The 17,829-nt window shown below is 40.8% G+C and overlaps 1 protein-coding gene across 4 annotated transcripts in view; it reads left to right on the plus strand.

The window, feature by feature from the left end:
- sgce (sarcoglycan, epsilon) overlaps positions 1-17,829 on the plus strand; it is a 56,062-nt gene that overhangs the window by 10,847 nt on the left and 27,386 nt on the right. For all 4 annotated transcript variants that reach the window (XM_055662619.1, XM_055662638.1, XM_055662610.1 and 1 more), the window contains 2 exons: positions 8,828-8,953; positions 13,010-13,167. In XM_055662619.1, the coding sequence (XP_055518594.1) occupies positions 8,828-8,953; positions 13,010-13,167 (284 nt within the window). The remainder of the gene's footprint in view (positions 1-8,827; positions 8,954-13,009; positions 13,168-17,829) is intronic.

The raw sequence follows: 17,829 nt of genomic DNA on the forward strand, positions 1-17,829 counted from the left end.
ACTCCTGAAATCATTTATAAAATTCGTTACTAAAACCATCTGGACCTGGGGTCTTCCCATTTTTCAATTTTTATTATTTGTTTTATTTCTTCACTAGTAATCCGTGCTCCTAATTCCTCTTGTTCTAAACTATCCATTTTAGGAAGGTTGCAATTATCTAAAAAATTTGTAATTTTACTATCATCTGTATTTATTTTAGTTGTGTATAAATTATGATAAAATTGAGCAAACCTTTTATTAATATCCTTTGGAAATGTTAGAAGCTCACCCTTATCAGATTTAATTTTAGTGATAGTATTTTCCTTTTCTTGTTGCTTCAGTTGCCTCGCTAATAATTTATGTGGCTTATCCCCAAACTCGAAGTGTGCCTGTTTTGTAATTTGGAATAGTCTTATTACTCTTGCCGATAATATTCTATTGAGATTATATTTCAATAATGTTATTTTATTGTGTTTATCTATGGTTGGGTCAGTTGCATTGTCCAGTTCTAGTAATTTTATTTCCTGTTCTATCCGCTGAAGTTCTCTTTTATTTTCTTTATTTTTAAAACTTTGATAAGAGATTATAGCACCGCGAATGTATGCCTTAAAGGTTTCCCATAATAGCGATACAGAAATACCCGGCGTCTCATTTATCTCGAAAAAAATTTTTGTTTGTTCTTTTATATACTCATAACCCTGCGGGTTATTTAATATTTATGCGTTGAATCTCCAAAAAGGTTTTATACCCGGCATTCCCTCGATTTTAAGTATAAAAGTGGTGAATGATGGGAAATAATACTATTATGGTATGATGGTTTAGTCGTGTATGGGATTAATTTTGTATCCAATAAGAAATAGTCAATTCGTGAATAAGTTTTATGAGCCGATGAGTAAAACAAATATTCCCTTCCATTTGGATTTGCTAGTCTCTAAACATCAGTTATGTTATTATTTTTTATATAAGTATTTAAAAATTCACAGGTCTTAGTTTTAACAAGACGCTTCCCTACCTTTATTGATTTATCTAAATATGGGTCTATAACACAATTAAAATCTCCCCCATTATTATATTTTGATAATTATGCTCTGCAATGATATCTACTACTTTCTTAAAAAATTGGGGGTTATCAAAATTAGGCGCATAAATATTTATCATAGTTGATGGTGTATTATAAATTTCTCCTGTGACTATAACATATCTTCCCTCTTTATCAGATATGGACTTCTTTAATTTAAAAGGCATACCTTTCCGAACTATAATGGCCGTGCCTCTTGCTTTAGAAGTAAATGCGTAGTAGTAGGTTTGACCTATCCAGTTTGCCCTTAATCTGATCTGTTCTTTCAAATGCGTTTCTTGTAGGAAAGCAATATCCGTGTTTAATGATCTTAATTGTGTCAGATTTTTACCCCTCTTAATTGGTTAATTCGCACCTCTAATGTTCCAACTACAGAAAGTGAGACCTCCGGTGTTTATTCGACTATTATTTCCAGAATGTATGATTCATGTGATGCAGCCAAAGTACCTCGAAATCCCGAGTCCAGGGATGTCCTTCATAATTTCTGCACTAGTTTTACATCTCATGGCAGTAGCAAACATAATTAAGGGAAAGAGAAAAACATAAAATGAAGTGTTCACAAAGATTGTTAAATCATACATCTCATAATGGTGAATAAACAAAAAAAGTGAGTGTAAGGTATCAAAAAAGTGATATCTTACAAAAAAGATTAATTTTAAATTGACCTCCGTCAATGGAATTATGCACTGGGCTTTGCCCCCCCCCCCCCCTAGTAAAGTATCATCCAACGTTAGTCAGTTTCCTCCAGTTATAACCAAAATTATCATGGCAGGTCGATTAATAGCTAAAAAAATTTAAATAAAATAGAAGAAAAGCTCGAAGATTTAAAATAAAACTAGACCAAGTACAGACCCGTTGGGTCTGCTCCCCCAATGGTGTGATCCCCCAACCCAATATTCCACCATGCACCCGTCTCCTCCAATGGAACTGAAGCCGTTCCCAAATGTAAGATTCCAGCACTCCCCTGCCTCCCTCAGCAGTGGATTAAAAAAAAATCCAATTGCACCTACCCTGCCTGCAAGTCCGTGCCGAACAATGGATATAGTGTTAACTAAGTTACAGAGATAGGTTGAATAGGTTAGGTCTTTATTCTCTGGAGCGCAGAAGGTTAAGGGGGGACTTAATAGAGGTCTTTAAAATGATGAGAGGGATAGTCAGAGTTGATGTGGACAAGCTTTTCCATTTGAGAATAGGGAAGATTCAAACAAGAGGACATGACTTCGGAAATAAGGGACAGAAGTTTAGGGGTAATATGAGGGGGAACTTCTTTACTCAGAGAGTGGTAGCGGTGTGGAATGAGCTTCCAGTGGAAGTGGTGGAGGCAGGTTCATTGGTATCATTTAAAAATAAATTGGATAGGCATATGGATGAGAAGGGAATGGAGGGTTATGGTATGAGTGCAGGCATGTGGGACTAAGGGGAAAAAAAGTTGTTCGGCACGGACTTGTAGGGCCGAGATGGCCTGTTTCCGTGCTGTAATTGTTATATGTTATATGGTTATATGGTAATGTCTTATTCCGTTTTTCCTTGAATTTTATTTTTAAGAGTTAAAAATCTTTTGAAAGGTGGCTTTTTGAAACCATTAAATATAAATAACTTGTGAAATATAACATCAAATCTGAATTAAACTTGACAAGGGCGACGACAGGAAAAAGTTGAGTAAGGTTCTGCAAAAATGTTAGCGCTACCGTGTACTGTTTTGGCGTATTTACAATCACACACACAGATAGAAACAAGACGAGACTTTTAATAGTGTATATAGATATAGATGTTTTTGTTTGTTTGTCAGACATTTTGCAATGAATATTGATCCATTTAGATATAATGTATGCATGTTTGATAATGCTGCAAGGCTGGATGGAAGTGTGAGCAATGAAGATTATCTATATTACTAAATCTCTGTTCTTGACCGCTTTTGGCCTTCTGTGCTGCGATTTCCGAGAGAACGCCGCCACCTACGACCGTCATTTTTGGCCACCTCGCTCGGAGCCCCCCTCCGCCGCATGTGTGCCGAGGATTTTTCCCGTCGATGAATAATGACAGAGATATTAATGTTTTTACAAAATTCCCCATTCTCTCTGCTGCCCCAGCTGGCGGCAGGGGGGAGGGAGGGACTATAAAACCAGGAAGTGGTGTGCCTCAATTAATCTCTGCAAGATGGAGCTCTGTCAATTAGTCTCTGTCACTCTGAGCTCTGAATGACACTGAAGAAATGTCCACAGCACTGTGAGGACCCTTAATTTGGTTTGAACATGAAAATATGGTTAGAGGTAAAAAAGCTCTGTCTCCCTCTCTCCCTCTCTCCCTCTCTCCCTCTCTCCTCTCTCTCCCTCTCTCCCTCTCCCCCTCTCTCCCCCTCTCTCCCCCTCCCCCCCTCTCCCCCCCCCCCCCCCCTCTCTCCCCCTCTCCCCCCCCCCCTCTCCCCCTCTCCCCCTCCCCCTTCCTCCTCTCCCCCTCTCCTCCTCCTCCCCCCCCCCCCCTCTCCCCCTCCCCCCCCCTCCCTCCCCCTTTCTCCTCTCCCTCCCTCCTCCCCTCTCCCCCTCCTCCTCTCCCTCTCTCCCCTCTCCTCTCCCCTCTCCCCTCTCCCCTCTCCCCTCTCCCCTCTCTCCTCTCTCTCCCCTCTCCCCTCTCCTCTCCCCTCTCCCCTCTCCTCTCCTCCCCCTCCTCCCCTCTCCTCTCCTCTCCTCTCCCTCTCCCCTCTCCCCTCTCTCCTCCCCTCTCCCCTCTCCCCTCCCCTCTCCCTCCCCCCCCTCCCTCTCCCAGCGAAATTAGAAAAATGTTGGCATATTTGTAGGAGAGCCGGGCGGCAGCAGCTGTTATGGTGGCTGGCCAGCAGGAGGCGACAAAATGAGTGAGTGGGGGGATCTTATAAAAAATGTGTAGATTAAAACGACGAAATTTAATGAGGATTGGATTTGCGAAAGTTTTTGTGTGTGGTTTTGGCGGACCAAGGAATCAAAGGCCAAATCCTCAAAACACACCCTCAAATAAATAAAGACACAAACAAATAAAGCCACACACACCCAGAGTTTTAAAAGTATATAGATAGATATGATAAATTAATTCTGCACGCATGAGGAAATGAATTGGAGCTTGTCCAATTGTATTACTTTGCCTTGCAGCCATAAAATCCTTATTCAAATGAATGCATTGTTGCAGAGCCCAGGAATAGATTTCAATATTTAAGTCTGTGGACGTCAGTAGGTAGCGTGATATCAGGAATCCTGCACTGGTGCCAGGATTTCAAATGTTTACATCTCATATTTTTAACAACATTGAGAAAATGCAGACTCTCAGCAATTCCATCAATCACATCCTGCATTTATTTCTCATTATCTGACCCCCCCCCCCCCCCCTTCTCCCTCTTTGGGTTTCCTCATCCTCCCCCCCCCCCCCCCCCCCCATCTAAGCTAGCAGTAGTTTACAGTGGCCAGTTTACCAACCCTGTCTGTGTAATATGGGAAGAAACTGGAGCACCCAGGGGAAATCCATCTGGTCTCCAAACAAATAGAGCTCGGGATTGAAAACCAAATAATTTCAGTGTAAACACCTCAACCTTGTTGAGTTTGTTGGCAGTTTTAATCTGGGTATCACACCTCCAGCAATCCAAATTCAATCTCGACGCTGTCTGACTGTGTGTAGTTTGCATGTTCCTCTTCTACAGCTTGGATTTTCCCAGATAATTTGGCATCATTGCACATCCTAAAGACATGCTGTTTGTGAGGTTAATTGAGCACTATAAATGACCCCTGCTGTATGTGGATAGCAGGGGAATTGGGAGAGGGATGATGGGCATGTGAGAGATGGAAATGCTCTGACAGCTAGCATTGTCTCAATGGTCTGGATGGCCTCCTCCTATGCCATAAGAAAATACAAAAAATATGACCACATATTATAATATGGTAACATTTACCCAGGGAGAGTGTTTCAGTATTGCTGCCTGAGGCCATGTTGTGGCTCACGGACCAGTCCGATTTGCAGGTCAGCAGCAGCAGTGAGGCCAGGATGTTAGTCTAAGATTTCGTCTTGATTGAACTCAATGTTACTTCTGTCATGGTGCTCTCCAAGTCATCTTCCATAAGTTTGAGCTTGTGCAGTACTTTGCCCCTCTGCGAAATCATATCGTCCCTCTTCTCTTGTAAGCATTAGCTCTCGTTCTGTCAATACTTTGATTTCAAAATTCTCATTCTTGTATTGAGATGCTTTCATGATCTTGTGTCTCCCTGTTCCTTTAATATTGTCTTCCCTCCAGCCTTCTTGAGCTCAGAGCTCTATTTTTTTTAATGGTGGCTGAACCTTCAGCTGCCTGAGCCATGAGCTCTAGAATTTCTTCTGCAAATCTTTCTCCTTTCCTGCTTTTTCTCCCCATTAAAATGTACTCTTTGACCATTCAATTAATAATCTGCCCTAATATGTTATTAAATGACTCTATACCAAACTTAATCTGAAAATACCTCTGGGATATATATGCCTTGAAATGATGTGCCATTAAACTTACCACTAAAATGTAAGTTACTTATCATTCATTAATATCATGAATTACACAAACCTAAGGCATTGGCAGCTCTTTCGCAAAGTAATATGTGGCTTGCAAGACTGGACTAAAACCTAATGTAACAGTGATGCAGCAAGAACCTCACTTAAATCAAAGCATGCCAGTTAAGATTCTGATGTGAAGTACCATTACTGTTTTCCAGATAAAGACATTTTGTTGTACTTACAGTTAACAATCCAGATTAATAATAATAATACCAGAGGAAAGCAACTAAAGTTTATGTGTGCTTCTCATTTATCAAATAAATTATCCAGTAGATTTACAATCCTCAAGATAATCTGTGTCATGCAGTTATTTTCGCTGTTTACAAAATTATAGACAGACATTTGAAGGAATGAGGCAATCATGAAATCCTTACCACTGCTCAGTGTAGGTTGTGTAGTAATTCTATAAATTGGTTGTAGCAGGGAGACCACGTTGAGTTCGGCCCAGTCGGCCTCCAATACAGCTCCCTACTCTTCATTGGACAAGGGTGTTGCCTGGCCTTAAATACCAACTCAGGTACCGACCCCGTGACTAGCACCTCCCACACCAAGACGCCGCCTTCTAGAGCCGATGGTTCCTTGTGCCCTTGGGTTGCCACCAGGTGCTGCCACATGGTTATATTATCCAGACATGGTTATATTATCCACCATTTATGGGGAGGAAAAGGTCCAGATAACACCGATTACAATGTGTTGTTTCACTTTGTTGGGTGTCAAATTAAATCCTCTGAATTTAATCTAAAGAAATTGGTTTGAATATTGTGGAATAATGACTATGAAGCTGAATATTAATCGTCATTACCCTCTAAGTTTTTTTTTCCAGTGTTTCGCCAATGTGTATCAGATTTCAGCAATGGAACAAATGTTTGTTGTGATTCCCATGACGACCATCCATGGGAAGCTCCTGTGCCATGCCTGAGGTGATACTGTGGGTGCTTTCCTAGAGCTTGTGACGCCCCACATGTTGCTTTTGGGTTGGTGTTGTCCTTTCATGGCTCTGTCACTTTCCTTTGTAAATTCCTACGTAGGAATCACTCCAAGCCTTTTTGTTGATGTGTGGGTTGCTCATGCTGACTGTGTAATCTGCTTAATTATTTCAGTGAGGACATAATAAATCTCTTGAATAAATTCACAAAGCATGGAGTGATAGCTATTTTGATTTAATTGTAATACCAATAATACATTTCACGCACAATATATTTGGATAGAATATTGGAATAATTTGGCATGATATATTTGAGGCGAACAGGTGATTTATGATGAACTCCCCAAACTCTGCCTCTGTTGTCATTTTAGTCATCTTGTGTCTGGATCTCTATAAAGTGATGACTGTGTAGCATCTTGATTATCATTGTATAGTAAAGCTCCATTTATCCAGCATGCACAGACATTAGTGTGCCAGACTAGCCCATTTTCGGAGCTCTTGGAAGTTAACACTTCAAACATAAAAAAAAAAGTTATACTGTAAAGTTTCGGTAAACCAGATGAGTTCAAAGGGAAAGCAGCTGTAAGGCTGGCGAGCTGTAAGGGAGGCAAACTTCACCTGGTGCGCCATAAACCAAACCATTCTCAATCGGTTGGAGAGTGTGTTATTAAGTTTTACTATTTCATGAATCTAAAACTGATGTAGCATGGTCATTTTATCCAGCAAATGTGTTGACTGCAGTGAGCAGCTCTGAAATGTAACTCCAAAGATTTTTTTCTCTGCACTGCTTGTTTATATTTTCCACAGATTATGTAGGAAAAAGTGTAGTAGGTATCAACTGATGTGAAATCGGTTTGAAATATTTCCACTAAACTTGTGTGCTCGGTGAGGTACGTATTTTTTTATGTTGGGAAGTGAGCTTTCAACATTAAATATTTTGCTTTTTTTAAGAGGCAGAGGAAACCGCTTTGTAATGTTTTTTAGGAAAAGCATTCTAACTGTAAAATCTGATTTATTTACGTCATTTGTTATTTCCTCACAAAATTCTCTGTTTGAGATTGCAAATTACCTGATTTTTCCATGCCTGAGAGAAACTAGGTTCTACCCTTGAAAATGTTGCAACTACAGACGTCCTTGAATTCCGTTCCAATCACTCTTGAATATCAACTTTAGCAGAACATTTATGAAAATTAACAAATAATTAATCAATAATTTTATGTTGTGCCTCACTTGTTTACTTTTAAATTCTGACTAACCTTGGATAACTATTTTGAATAATTCACTAATCAGATTCATTTTAAATGAAAATTATAATTATTATAGGTCAATATTGCTTGTGATGTTAAAATGTATTTCAGTCCTTGCATAAGTGCTGAATAAAATGATGTTGCATTAAATTAAGGTGGTTATACAGTATTTCCCAGTTGTTCACATGTATCGGTCCTTTCTGTCCTGGGGCTCCTCCATGGCCAGAGTCCCACTGCAAATTGGAGGAGCAGCCCCTCGTATTTCACTTGGGTAGTTTAGACCTCAGCGATATGAACATTGACTTCTCCAATTTGAAATAGCAGAATGTTCATTTTTAAAAGGCATCCCAACAAATGTCTATTTTGATTAAACTACGTAAATATTTAGTGCAACTTTTCAGTCAGTAACTCGTATAACACTGTTATACTAGATTCCCAACTTAAAACTGGTATATTTTGCCAAAATAAAAAGATGTAACATTTCCTGATAGTTTAGTTTTATTTTTTTTTAAAGCTTATTTTATTGTTGTCACATGTACCGAGGAGTTCTTGTGAATGCTTTTTTTTGGCATGCTAACAGTCAGAGATAAAATTACACATAAATACAATCAAGCCAACCACAGTGTACAGATCAAGGATGTGGTCTTAAGATCAGATGCATATATACCTGCAGAGACAGGTGAAATAGAAGTAACATTTCAGTATTTATCTTCATGAGAACATATTTTAATTATTTGGGATTATTTTGTGTTTTAAATTGAGAGATTTACATGGCTGTCAGCAACATTATTAATGTGAACTGCTAAATTGAAAATAGTTGATTAATTGTATTTAATATATAAAATAAATCATGAGGTTAACTTTGGAATCCTTTAATGCATTATTAAAACAGCATTTTTACTATTTCATTTGAGCTCCTTTGGGGATCAAATACTGAAGATATACTAGACATTGTGCATCTTGACCAGTTGATCAAAACAATCTACTAATGAGTATACTACCATTTATTATATAACTAATTTTTTGTGTGCTATTAATATTTTTTCTCATTCCTCTTAGTTTATTCCATCTTTTTACAAGTGCAATCAGATCGGAATCATTACCCATTTTCTGGAGTCCTTTTTGTGCACGTTTTGAAGAGAGAGTACTTTAAAGGGGAATTTCCTCCCTATTCAATGAAACTTGGTGAGTATTTTTCTGCTGATTCCTTTGAATTGCCCTAAACTTACAATAGACTTGTTGAAACTTTGTATATATTTGCTTTGAGAAATGTAATTTTGGCCTCTGAAGCAAATTTGTTTTGTAAGGGCTTTGCCATATAATATTTTGGATGACTTTCAAATGGAATTTTAATTTGCACAAAGCTTTGGAGATGAGAAGCTGTACAGGAATGCACATTATTTTGGCTACATGTGCTTCTTGTTATACAAAAATTAAAATTATTTTTTCTGTGAAAACTCACTCTTTACCAATTTGTAAATTATTATAATTATGTACTTAAATTATAAATCTCTGTGTACATGTACAGTTATCACTCATCTGTGCTAGTGAATAGCAGAGTTGGATTATTTTAGCCCCAATATTGCCACAGTTCTCCCCGCCACAGGCACCAAGAGTCAAGTCAAGAGAGTTTTATTGTCATGTGTCCCAGATAGGACAATTAAATTCTTGCTTGCTGCAGCACAGCAGAATATGTAGACATAATACAGAACAGGATATAAAAATTCAGTGTGTTTATATACCATAGACCATATATATACCCAATAAATAAACAGATAAAATGCAATAGGCTGTTATTGTTCAGAGTTTATTTGATGTCGTGTTTAATAGCCTGATGGCTGCGGGAAAGAAGCTGTTCCTGAACTTGGATGTTCCAGATTTCAAGCTCCTGTACCTTCTCACCGATGACAACGGAGAGATGAGTGTGTGGCCAGGATGGTGTGGTCCCGTGCAATCTGCTCCATGGTCAGAGAGTCGGCGACTAAACAGTCTCCCCACCTGGGTTGCCAGGTGAGGAGAGGGATGTGGACCCCCAGCAGGACCAAAACAAGACCTGTCAAAGGGCGGATGAGCTCCTAGCGAGCTAACGGCCATCCACACTTAAGTAGACGTTGCGATCACTGTCGTACATTGCATTGTAAGGAATGATGATAAAGCGCACACACACACCAAAATCCTATACTTCCAGCGGCGGAAGTCCGCAGGAACTTAGCAGCTGGTCGAGAAACTGGCCTATTTGTGCACCATGACGACGGGTCTTTAAACCCTGGGCCCACCCCGGGGATGGATCAGTCTGACTTAAGGACTAAGGCAGCTGCACCCCTTCTTAATTGCAAGAAGTTATTGATGTTTTAAACTTTCAAAGCTTTTACTATTCGTGAGGAGTCAAGGTCTACCGAGATGGCAGTGTGTAGTTGGAGATGCAGGGTTGATGTCCTGGGCATTCAACAGCATCATCGTGTCCACCGAGACGTGGAGTTCAGGTTTGACAATGTAGATGGCATGGACCACATCACATCATCAGCGTTGATTACATCTAGAGCGACGCAAATGGAGCAACAGTGTCATGGACGCTGAAGCGTACAGCACTTTTCAGACCATGAGCTCGGATCACCGAGTGGTGGCAATGCGAGTGAGGCTTAGCCTGAGGCAGCCTAAAACCCCTGTCCCACGGTACGAGTTCATTCCAAGAGTTCTCCCGAGTTTGCCCTGATTCGAACTCGGAGATTTACGGTAATGGCCACTCGTCGGTACTCAGGGCTCTCGTGGACATTTTTCATCATGTTGAAAAATCTTCCCGAGTATTCCCGTGCTTACCTGCCGTTAGCGAGTCTTCCCGAGTACCTGCCGTTAGCGCCAAGAGACGTCCCCGAGCTCCAACGCACTCCATTCTGGTGACCCCCGCTCCGCGACGAAAAGTTCACGCTGCGCCCACTGCTGAAGCTCCGAGCCCGACTCCGGGAAAGGCCGCACCAATCATTGATGTTAGGCCGCGAGGAAGGCGACATGGAAAAAGTCGCCTCTCCGTGGAGGAGGCGACCGTAAGCGGTTCCCCCTTTACCCCCTCTCACCACCCCCCACGAGAAACATTAAAACACACATTTGGACATACTAAAAAACCCCCAAAAAAGTAGAAATGACTAACACGCTGCTGGCAGGGCAGCCTTCTTGCAGCGGCCCCACCGACCTCATGGATGTACAGATTCACGACGGCCCCTTCACCATGGAGGAGCTGTGAAAAGTGAAGACCTCGTTGAAGGAAGTAATGAGTCCAGGCCCTGATAAACTGTGAGCTCGACGACATAATGCTCAAGTTCAGCAACACAGCGCTAATGACGAATGACAAGCCACACAGTGGTCACAATCCAACGTCATCCCCGTCCCCAAATCTGGGAGCCTGAACAAGACTGACAACTATCGTGGGATCCACCTGACATTTGTCTTGGCCAAAGTCTACAACCACTTGATTCTCAACTGGATTAGGGATGCTATTGACTCGAATGTTACAATCAGAAAGGCTTCAGAGAGAAGAGGAACACGGTCACACAGATCCTCGCCTTCCGAAGAATCATTGAGGAGGTGAAGAATACCAACCTGCCGGTCGTCCTAACCTTCATTGACTTTAAGAAGGCATTTGGCTCAATTCATCGATGCAAAATGATCAGGATTTTGAAAGCTTACAGTATCACTCCTCGTCTCCTTAGAGCAATTGAGGATAGATTGTCATTCCTGGATGGCGAGAGCAAAGTGTTTGAGGTCCTCAAGGGGGTCTTACAGGGAGGACCTCAGCTTTACAATCACCCCAAGGCGTTCGAGAAGAATCAGGCCAGTCAACTTGTCAGACCTTGGTTTCGCTGATGACATTGTCCTGCTGTCAGTCCAGATTAGGGAGGCACAGGAGCTGCTTGGCAGGGTCGAGACGGAGTGCGAGAAAGTGGGCCTCCACCTCAACGTTGGTGACCATGAGCCTCTCAAGACGTGGTGGACTTCAAGTACCTGGGAGCGAAGATGCAGAGCTCGGAGAATTACATCAAGGTCCAGAAAGTGCTCGCATAGAAAGCCCTCAATAACATGGGGAAAATCTGGACGTCTCGGATATCTAAGGGTCTCAAACTGAGATTCTTCCATGCAACTGTGGAGACCCTATTATTGTACGGGTGTGAAGCATGGACTCTCACTTGAGCACTGTCCAAGTCTATCGATGCTCAGAAAAGTTCAAAATGTCAGTTGGAGGGACCCCATCACCAAAGCCCAGCTCTATGGAGAAAATCCACCTCTGGCCGAGAAGATCAGGTTGAGAAGGATGAGGCTCGCTGGTCACTGCCACCGCCACCCAGAAATGCCAGCAAACAAGGTTGTGCTGTGGGAACCCACTCATGGAAGACGTGACCCGGGACGGCCAATCAAGACGATGCTGAAGACGTTGATGGAAGACGCTTGTGTAGAGACAAAAAATGAGCTTGCAAGCTGCATGGAGGACAGAGATGTGTGGTGCGTCCGTCACCATGCCCGTCGGAAACCAGCACCACTGCGTCGCTAATGTTTTCAACGATGATGATCAGATTGCCAAAGTTGTCACGAATCGTACATGAATAATGGTGACTTGGCTGAGTACGTCATCAAATTCAGATAGAAAATAACTAAATAGAAATGTAAGTGTCAAAGCAAAACCTTTTTAATGAAGGTTGATTGAAGGCTTTGAATGTGATACCTAACAATTTTAAGGCATTGACTCTTTGATCTGTGTTAACTTGAGTGCCTTGGCAGTGAATATGACTATATTGGCATCGTGCCCAAATATGAAATTTTTTCAGCAATAGGTAACTAGAACTTATTGGAAAACATTTACAGTGCATATTGTGACAGAGTTTATCTTTTTTTTGTTGACAAAGTTTATTTGTCTCTTATCATATTGATATCTTGACTAAGATCACCAAATTTGGCACGGTAAAGGACTGATGCTCTAGTACATCACTCAACTGAACCACCAAGGGAACTAATTTGAGATTATCAATTATCTACATTATCAATTATCATGACTAATTATCAATGAGATTATCAATTATCTACATGTCTGATTTTGCTGCACCAATAGTAACCATGTTTGGCAATCCTAAATGGAATGCACTCTCAGGTTATTAAACCATATTGGATCAAAATAGAATTTGAAATAAACAAATCCAAATTTTATTTTCTGTGGTTTTGAATTACTTGGCTCACATGTTGCACATTTTGATTTAGCTGATGCCAAGAATGATCCGATTACGTTTAAGACAAATCTGAAAGGATATCCAGACAGACCTGGCTGGTTGCGATACATTCAAAGAACTCCATACAGTGACGGTGTACTTTATGGATCACCAACCAATGAGAATGCTGACAAACCAACAATAATTGAGGTATGTTTGTGACATTGTTGTTCTGAAATTCAGTCGATTAATTCTATCAATACACAGTCTATAAATATTTTGATCCACTAAAAAATAACTGTACAGCTATTATGTTTTAATATAAGGGATGTATAAAACTATCTTGTATTTATATTTCCTCACAGCATAGAAAGTGGTCATTTGTCCCATCAAGTCTCTGCTGAGTCAGAGTATTCCCATACCACCACTAAACATCCCTGTTACTTATTCTTTTCACAAACCCGTCAATTCTGCATCCACCTATAAAGGTGTCAATATATTAAATTGACCAGTTAATCTAACAAGTGGCAAAACTGGCTTATGCGAGCAAACCACAGCAGGCAGAGGAAACACATTCAGTCACAAGTAGAACATAAAAAAATACTCCCAGGATGGTAGGAATATGCTTGGGTTGCTGGTGCTGTGAGGGAGCAGTTCTTTTAGCTGCATCACTATGCCACCCCGATCTATTTCTGAGATGCTTCCACATACCTTGCCACACAGAACAGAATTTCCACTCTTTCTCAATTGAAGGAATGGCAGCAAAAGCAATTCCAAATAAATTATTTGCTTTTACAATGCATTTAGAATTGAATGGTCGGTTTGCTTTGCTGGGATTGGTTAAAGAATAAATGGAATAGGAGAAGAAGTAGAGAAGTGTGAGGTCCACCCAGTGAGGTCCACCCAAAGTCCACCCAGTTACATGACTGGGTGGACTTTGAATAAATGTAACTGGAAAGTGAATTAATTGGGATAAAAGTAAAGAAGTCCTGAAAGGTGGAGAAAGAGTCAGAAACAACATTTATAAAAATAAGAGGATTGAAAATCTGATAATTGATGATCTCCAGATTAGATGTGATCAGGAAGAAGGTTAAAGTATAACATAGGTGAAGGGGAAAAGATTTAATAGGAATCCCAAATTTAAGAAACAGTTAGACAGGTACATGGATGGGACAGGTTTCAAGCTTCACCCTTTCAAGCTTGATAATATCTTTCCTATAACATGGTGCCCAGAACTGAACATAATACTCTAAATGCAGTCTCACCAACGTCTGATACAACTGCAACATGACCTCCCAACTTCTATACTCAATACTCTGATTGATGAAGGCCAATGTGCCAAAAGCCTTTTTGACCACCTTGTCTACCTGCGACTTGACCTTCAAGGAACCGTGCAACTGCACTCCTAGATCCCTCTGCTCTACACACCTCAGACGCATACCATTCACTGTGTAGGTCCTGCCCTGGTTAAACGTCACAAAATGCAACACCTCACACTTCTCTGTATTAAATTCCATCAACCATTCCTCAGCCCACCTGGCCAATTGATCAAAATCCAGCTGCTATCTTTCACAACCATCTTCACTATCTGCAAATCCACCCACTTTTGTAACTTCAGCAAACTTGCTAATCTTGCCCTATATGTTCTCATTCAAATCATTGAGTTAGATGACAAACAGTAACGGGCCCAGCACCGAACCCTGAGGCACAGCACTAGTCACAGGCCTCCAGTCCGAGAAGCAACCTTCCACCATCACCCTCTGCTTCCTTCCATGAAGCCAATTTGCTATCCATTCTGCGATCTCTCCTTGGATCCCATGTGATCTAACCTTCCAGAGCAGCCTACCATGTGGAACCTTGTTGAATGCCTTACTAAAATTCATGTATACAGCTCTGCCCTCATCGACCTTTTTGGTCACGTCTTCAAAAAAGTCAATCAGATTTATGAGACATGACCTCCTACGTACAAAACCATGCCGACAGTCCCTAATCAGCCCATCCAGATGCCTATATAACCTATCTCTCAGAATACTCTCTAGTAACTTTCCAACTACAGATGTTAAGCTCACTGGTATAGTACCCAGCATTTTCCCTGCAGCTCTTCTTGAATAGAGGCACAACATTTGCCACCCTCCAGTCTTCCAGCACCTCTCCTGTATTTAAGGATGACTTGAAATTTTCAACCAGGGCTCCCGCAATTTCCACTCTAGTTTTCCACAATGTTCTCAGATATATCTGATCAGGCCCTGGAGATTTGTCTACCTTCATTCATGATAGTACCTTCGATACGTCCTCAACGATAACACTGACTGCTCTCAAGAAACTTCCATTAACTGCCCCAAGTTCCTCCGGCCTGCTGTCTTCTCGGTAAATACAGAGGAGAAATATTAATTGAGGACCTTGTCCATCTCCTGTGGCTCCACACAGAGGTGACCACTTTGATTCCTGAGAAGTCTCACTCTCACTCTCTAGTTACCCTTTCCCCCCAGATGTATTTATAAAATCTTTTGGGATTGTCCTTAATGCTACCCGCCAGAGCTATGTCCTTGCCCCTTTTTACCCTTCTGATTTCCTTTTTCAGTTTACTCCTTAGTTCCTGAAACTCCTCCAACGATCCCAGCTGCCTGGAAACGTGTGTTATGATTGTGTTTATAATTTGATTGGTTGTTTTGTTGTTTGTCTTTTGCACAAAAGTCCGCGAGCATTGCCACTTTCATTTCACTGCAAATCTCGTATGTGTATGTGACAAATAAACTTGACTTGACTTGACTTGCCTATACCTGTCCCATGCATCTTTCTTGTTTTTGACCTATGCCTCAATTTCCCTCGTCAGCCAAGCTTCCTTACGTATGCCTGCTTTGCCCTTCACTCTAACGGGGACGTACATATCCTGAGCTTTTGTCCGCACACTTTTAAAAGCATCCCACTTAGCTGATGTTCCTTTCTCCTCAAATAACCTGCTCCAGTCAACTTGAGCAGGACCTTCTCTCATTCCCTCATGTTGGCCTTACCCAGTGGAGCATTTTAACACGTGAGCCCTCTCTGTCCCCATCCATAAATATCTTCAAGCTAATCGAACTCTGGTCACTGGTCCCAAAAGGCTCCTCCACAAACACTTAAGGGCCTGTCCCACTAACGTGACTTTTCAGCGACTGTCTTCGACCTTCAAGCTCGAGCTGGAGAGAAGGATTGGAGAAACTTTAAAGAAGCCAGTCAACTTATAATGAAGTTTAGCGGGCACTTAACATTACCGGTCGGTTTACTTACCTTTTATTTCTCAACGAGCTTTACCTTCGACTACCTTTGATTAGCTTTGATTGCCTTTGATTACATACAATAGCATTACGGCCTTCTGTGACCTACCTCGACTAAACCTACGAGTAAAGAAATATCGATTTTTTCCATGGCGACCTTTTTTTACTCGCGGGCATTTTTCAGCATGTTGATAAAAACGCTGCGACTTGGCTGAGGCCTCGAGTACGCGGGGACTACTCTCGAGCATGAAGGAGAGTTTAATCCAAGGTAATTTTGAAAGTAGTTTGTAACTCTCCCACAAACTTTTTTTTTAACCAGCCTGCCATGTAGGATCCTGTCAAGTCATTCTAAATTTTATGTAGACCATATCAAATGCACTCCCTAATTAACTCACTTAGTTACATTTTCAAAGAATTGAGTTGACATAGCCTTTACTTGACAAATCCATGCAGACAGTTCCTGATTAATGTTGTCCTTTATAAACCTAAATTCTACACCGTCTGTTAGAATGGGTTCCAGCGGTTTTACCCACCATTGATGTTAAGCTAACCGGCCTGTAATTTCTATCCATTTAAGCAAATAGTACAGTGTTAGTATACCACCCATTCTCTGGCCCCACTCTGCAGCTAGAGAACCATTATGTATGTGGTTCACCAATTTATTTCCTTTTTCACAGTTTGGGTGGGATATATTCAATAGTTGATCTATTTTCAAAATTAAATTCCTTCATAATTTGTCTTTTAATATGTTTGTTTAATCTACTATTTAACATATTTTAGTTGAACCACAGCATTGACACCATTTCTCAGTTTTATGAAGATATTTGCAAACTATTACGAATTTCAACCTTGGTCCTATTCCACTCTTACTATATTTTTGGACCATGATAGGCCCTACTCCTTACTATCCTCTTGCTGTTTATATTCCTGAAACAAATCTGAATTGTTGAATTGCCAATATTTTTTCATATCCTATTTGTTTATATTATTTATTTTAATTATTAATTCAGTTTAGTTTATTGTCACATTTACTGAGGTACAGTGAAAAGCTTTTGTTGCGTTCTATCCAGTCAGCAGAAAGACAAACCATGATTACATTTGAGCCATTTACAGTGTATAGATACATGATAAGGAATAATGTTTAGTGCAAGGTAAAGCCAGCAAAGGCCAATCAAGGATAGTCCGAGGGTCACCAAAGAGGTAGATAGTAATTCAGCATTGCTCTCTGGTTGTGGTAGGATGTCAGTTGCCTGATAACAGCTGTGAAGAAACTGTCCCTGAATCTGGTGGTGTGGTTAATGGAATAAACATAGTAAAATAAGTAGTATTAAGAGATTTATCTTTGAGAATGGATCAAATGCCAGGCTGAATATATCGCAAACTGTTTTAAATGGAAAGAACTTGCGGAACCCTGACCATAATGTAAGCTGAGGAATGGGGCCAGAGAACTGGAGGAATACTAACCCTGTGCCGTTGCTTAAAAAGAATGGAAGGAGTAAATCAAATTACTGGTCAGTTAATTCCCTTTGATGTACACTACCCCACTTTCTATGCTCTTACATGGTTTCTGCTGAACTGATATCTGACATAAGCTTTTCGTTTATCTTTTCTGGGCCCG

The sequence above is a fragment of the Leucoraja erinacea genome, chromosome 2, assembly GCF_028641065.1.
Source record: "Leucoraja erinacea ecotype New England chromosome 2, Leri_hhj_1, whole genome shotgun sequence".
In the NCBI taxonomy this organism is placed as follows: Eukaryota; Metazoa; Chordata; class Chondrichthyes; order Rajiformes; family Rajidae; genus Leucoraja; species Leucoraja erinaceus.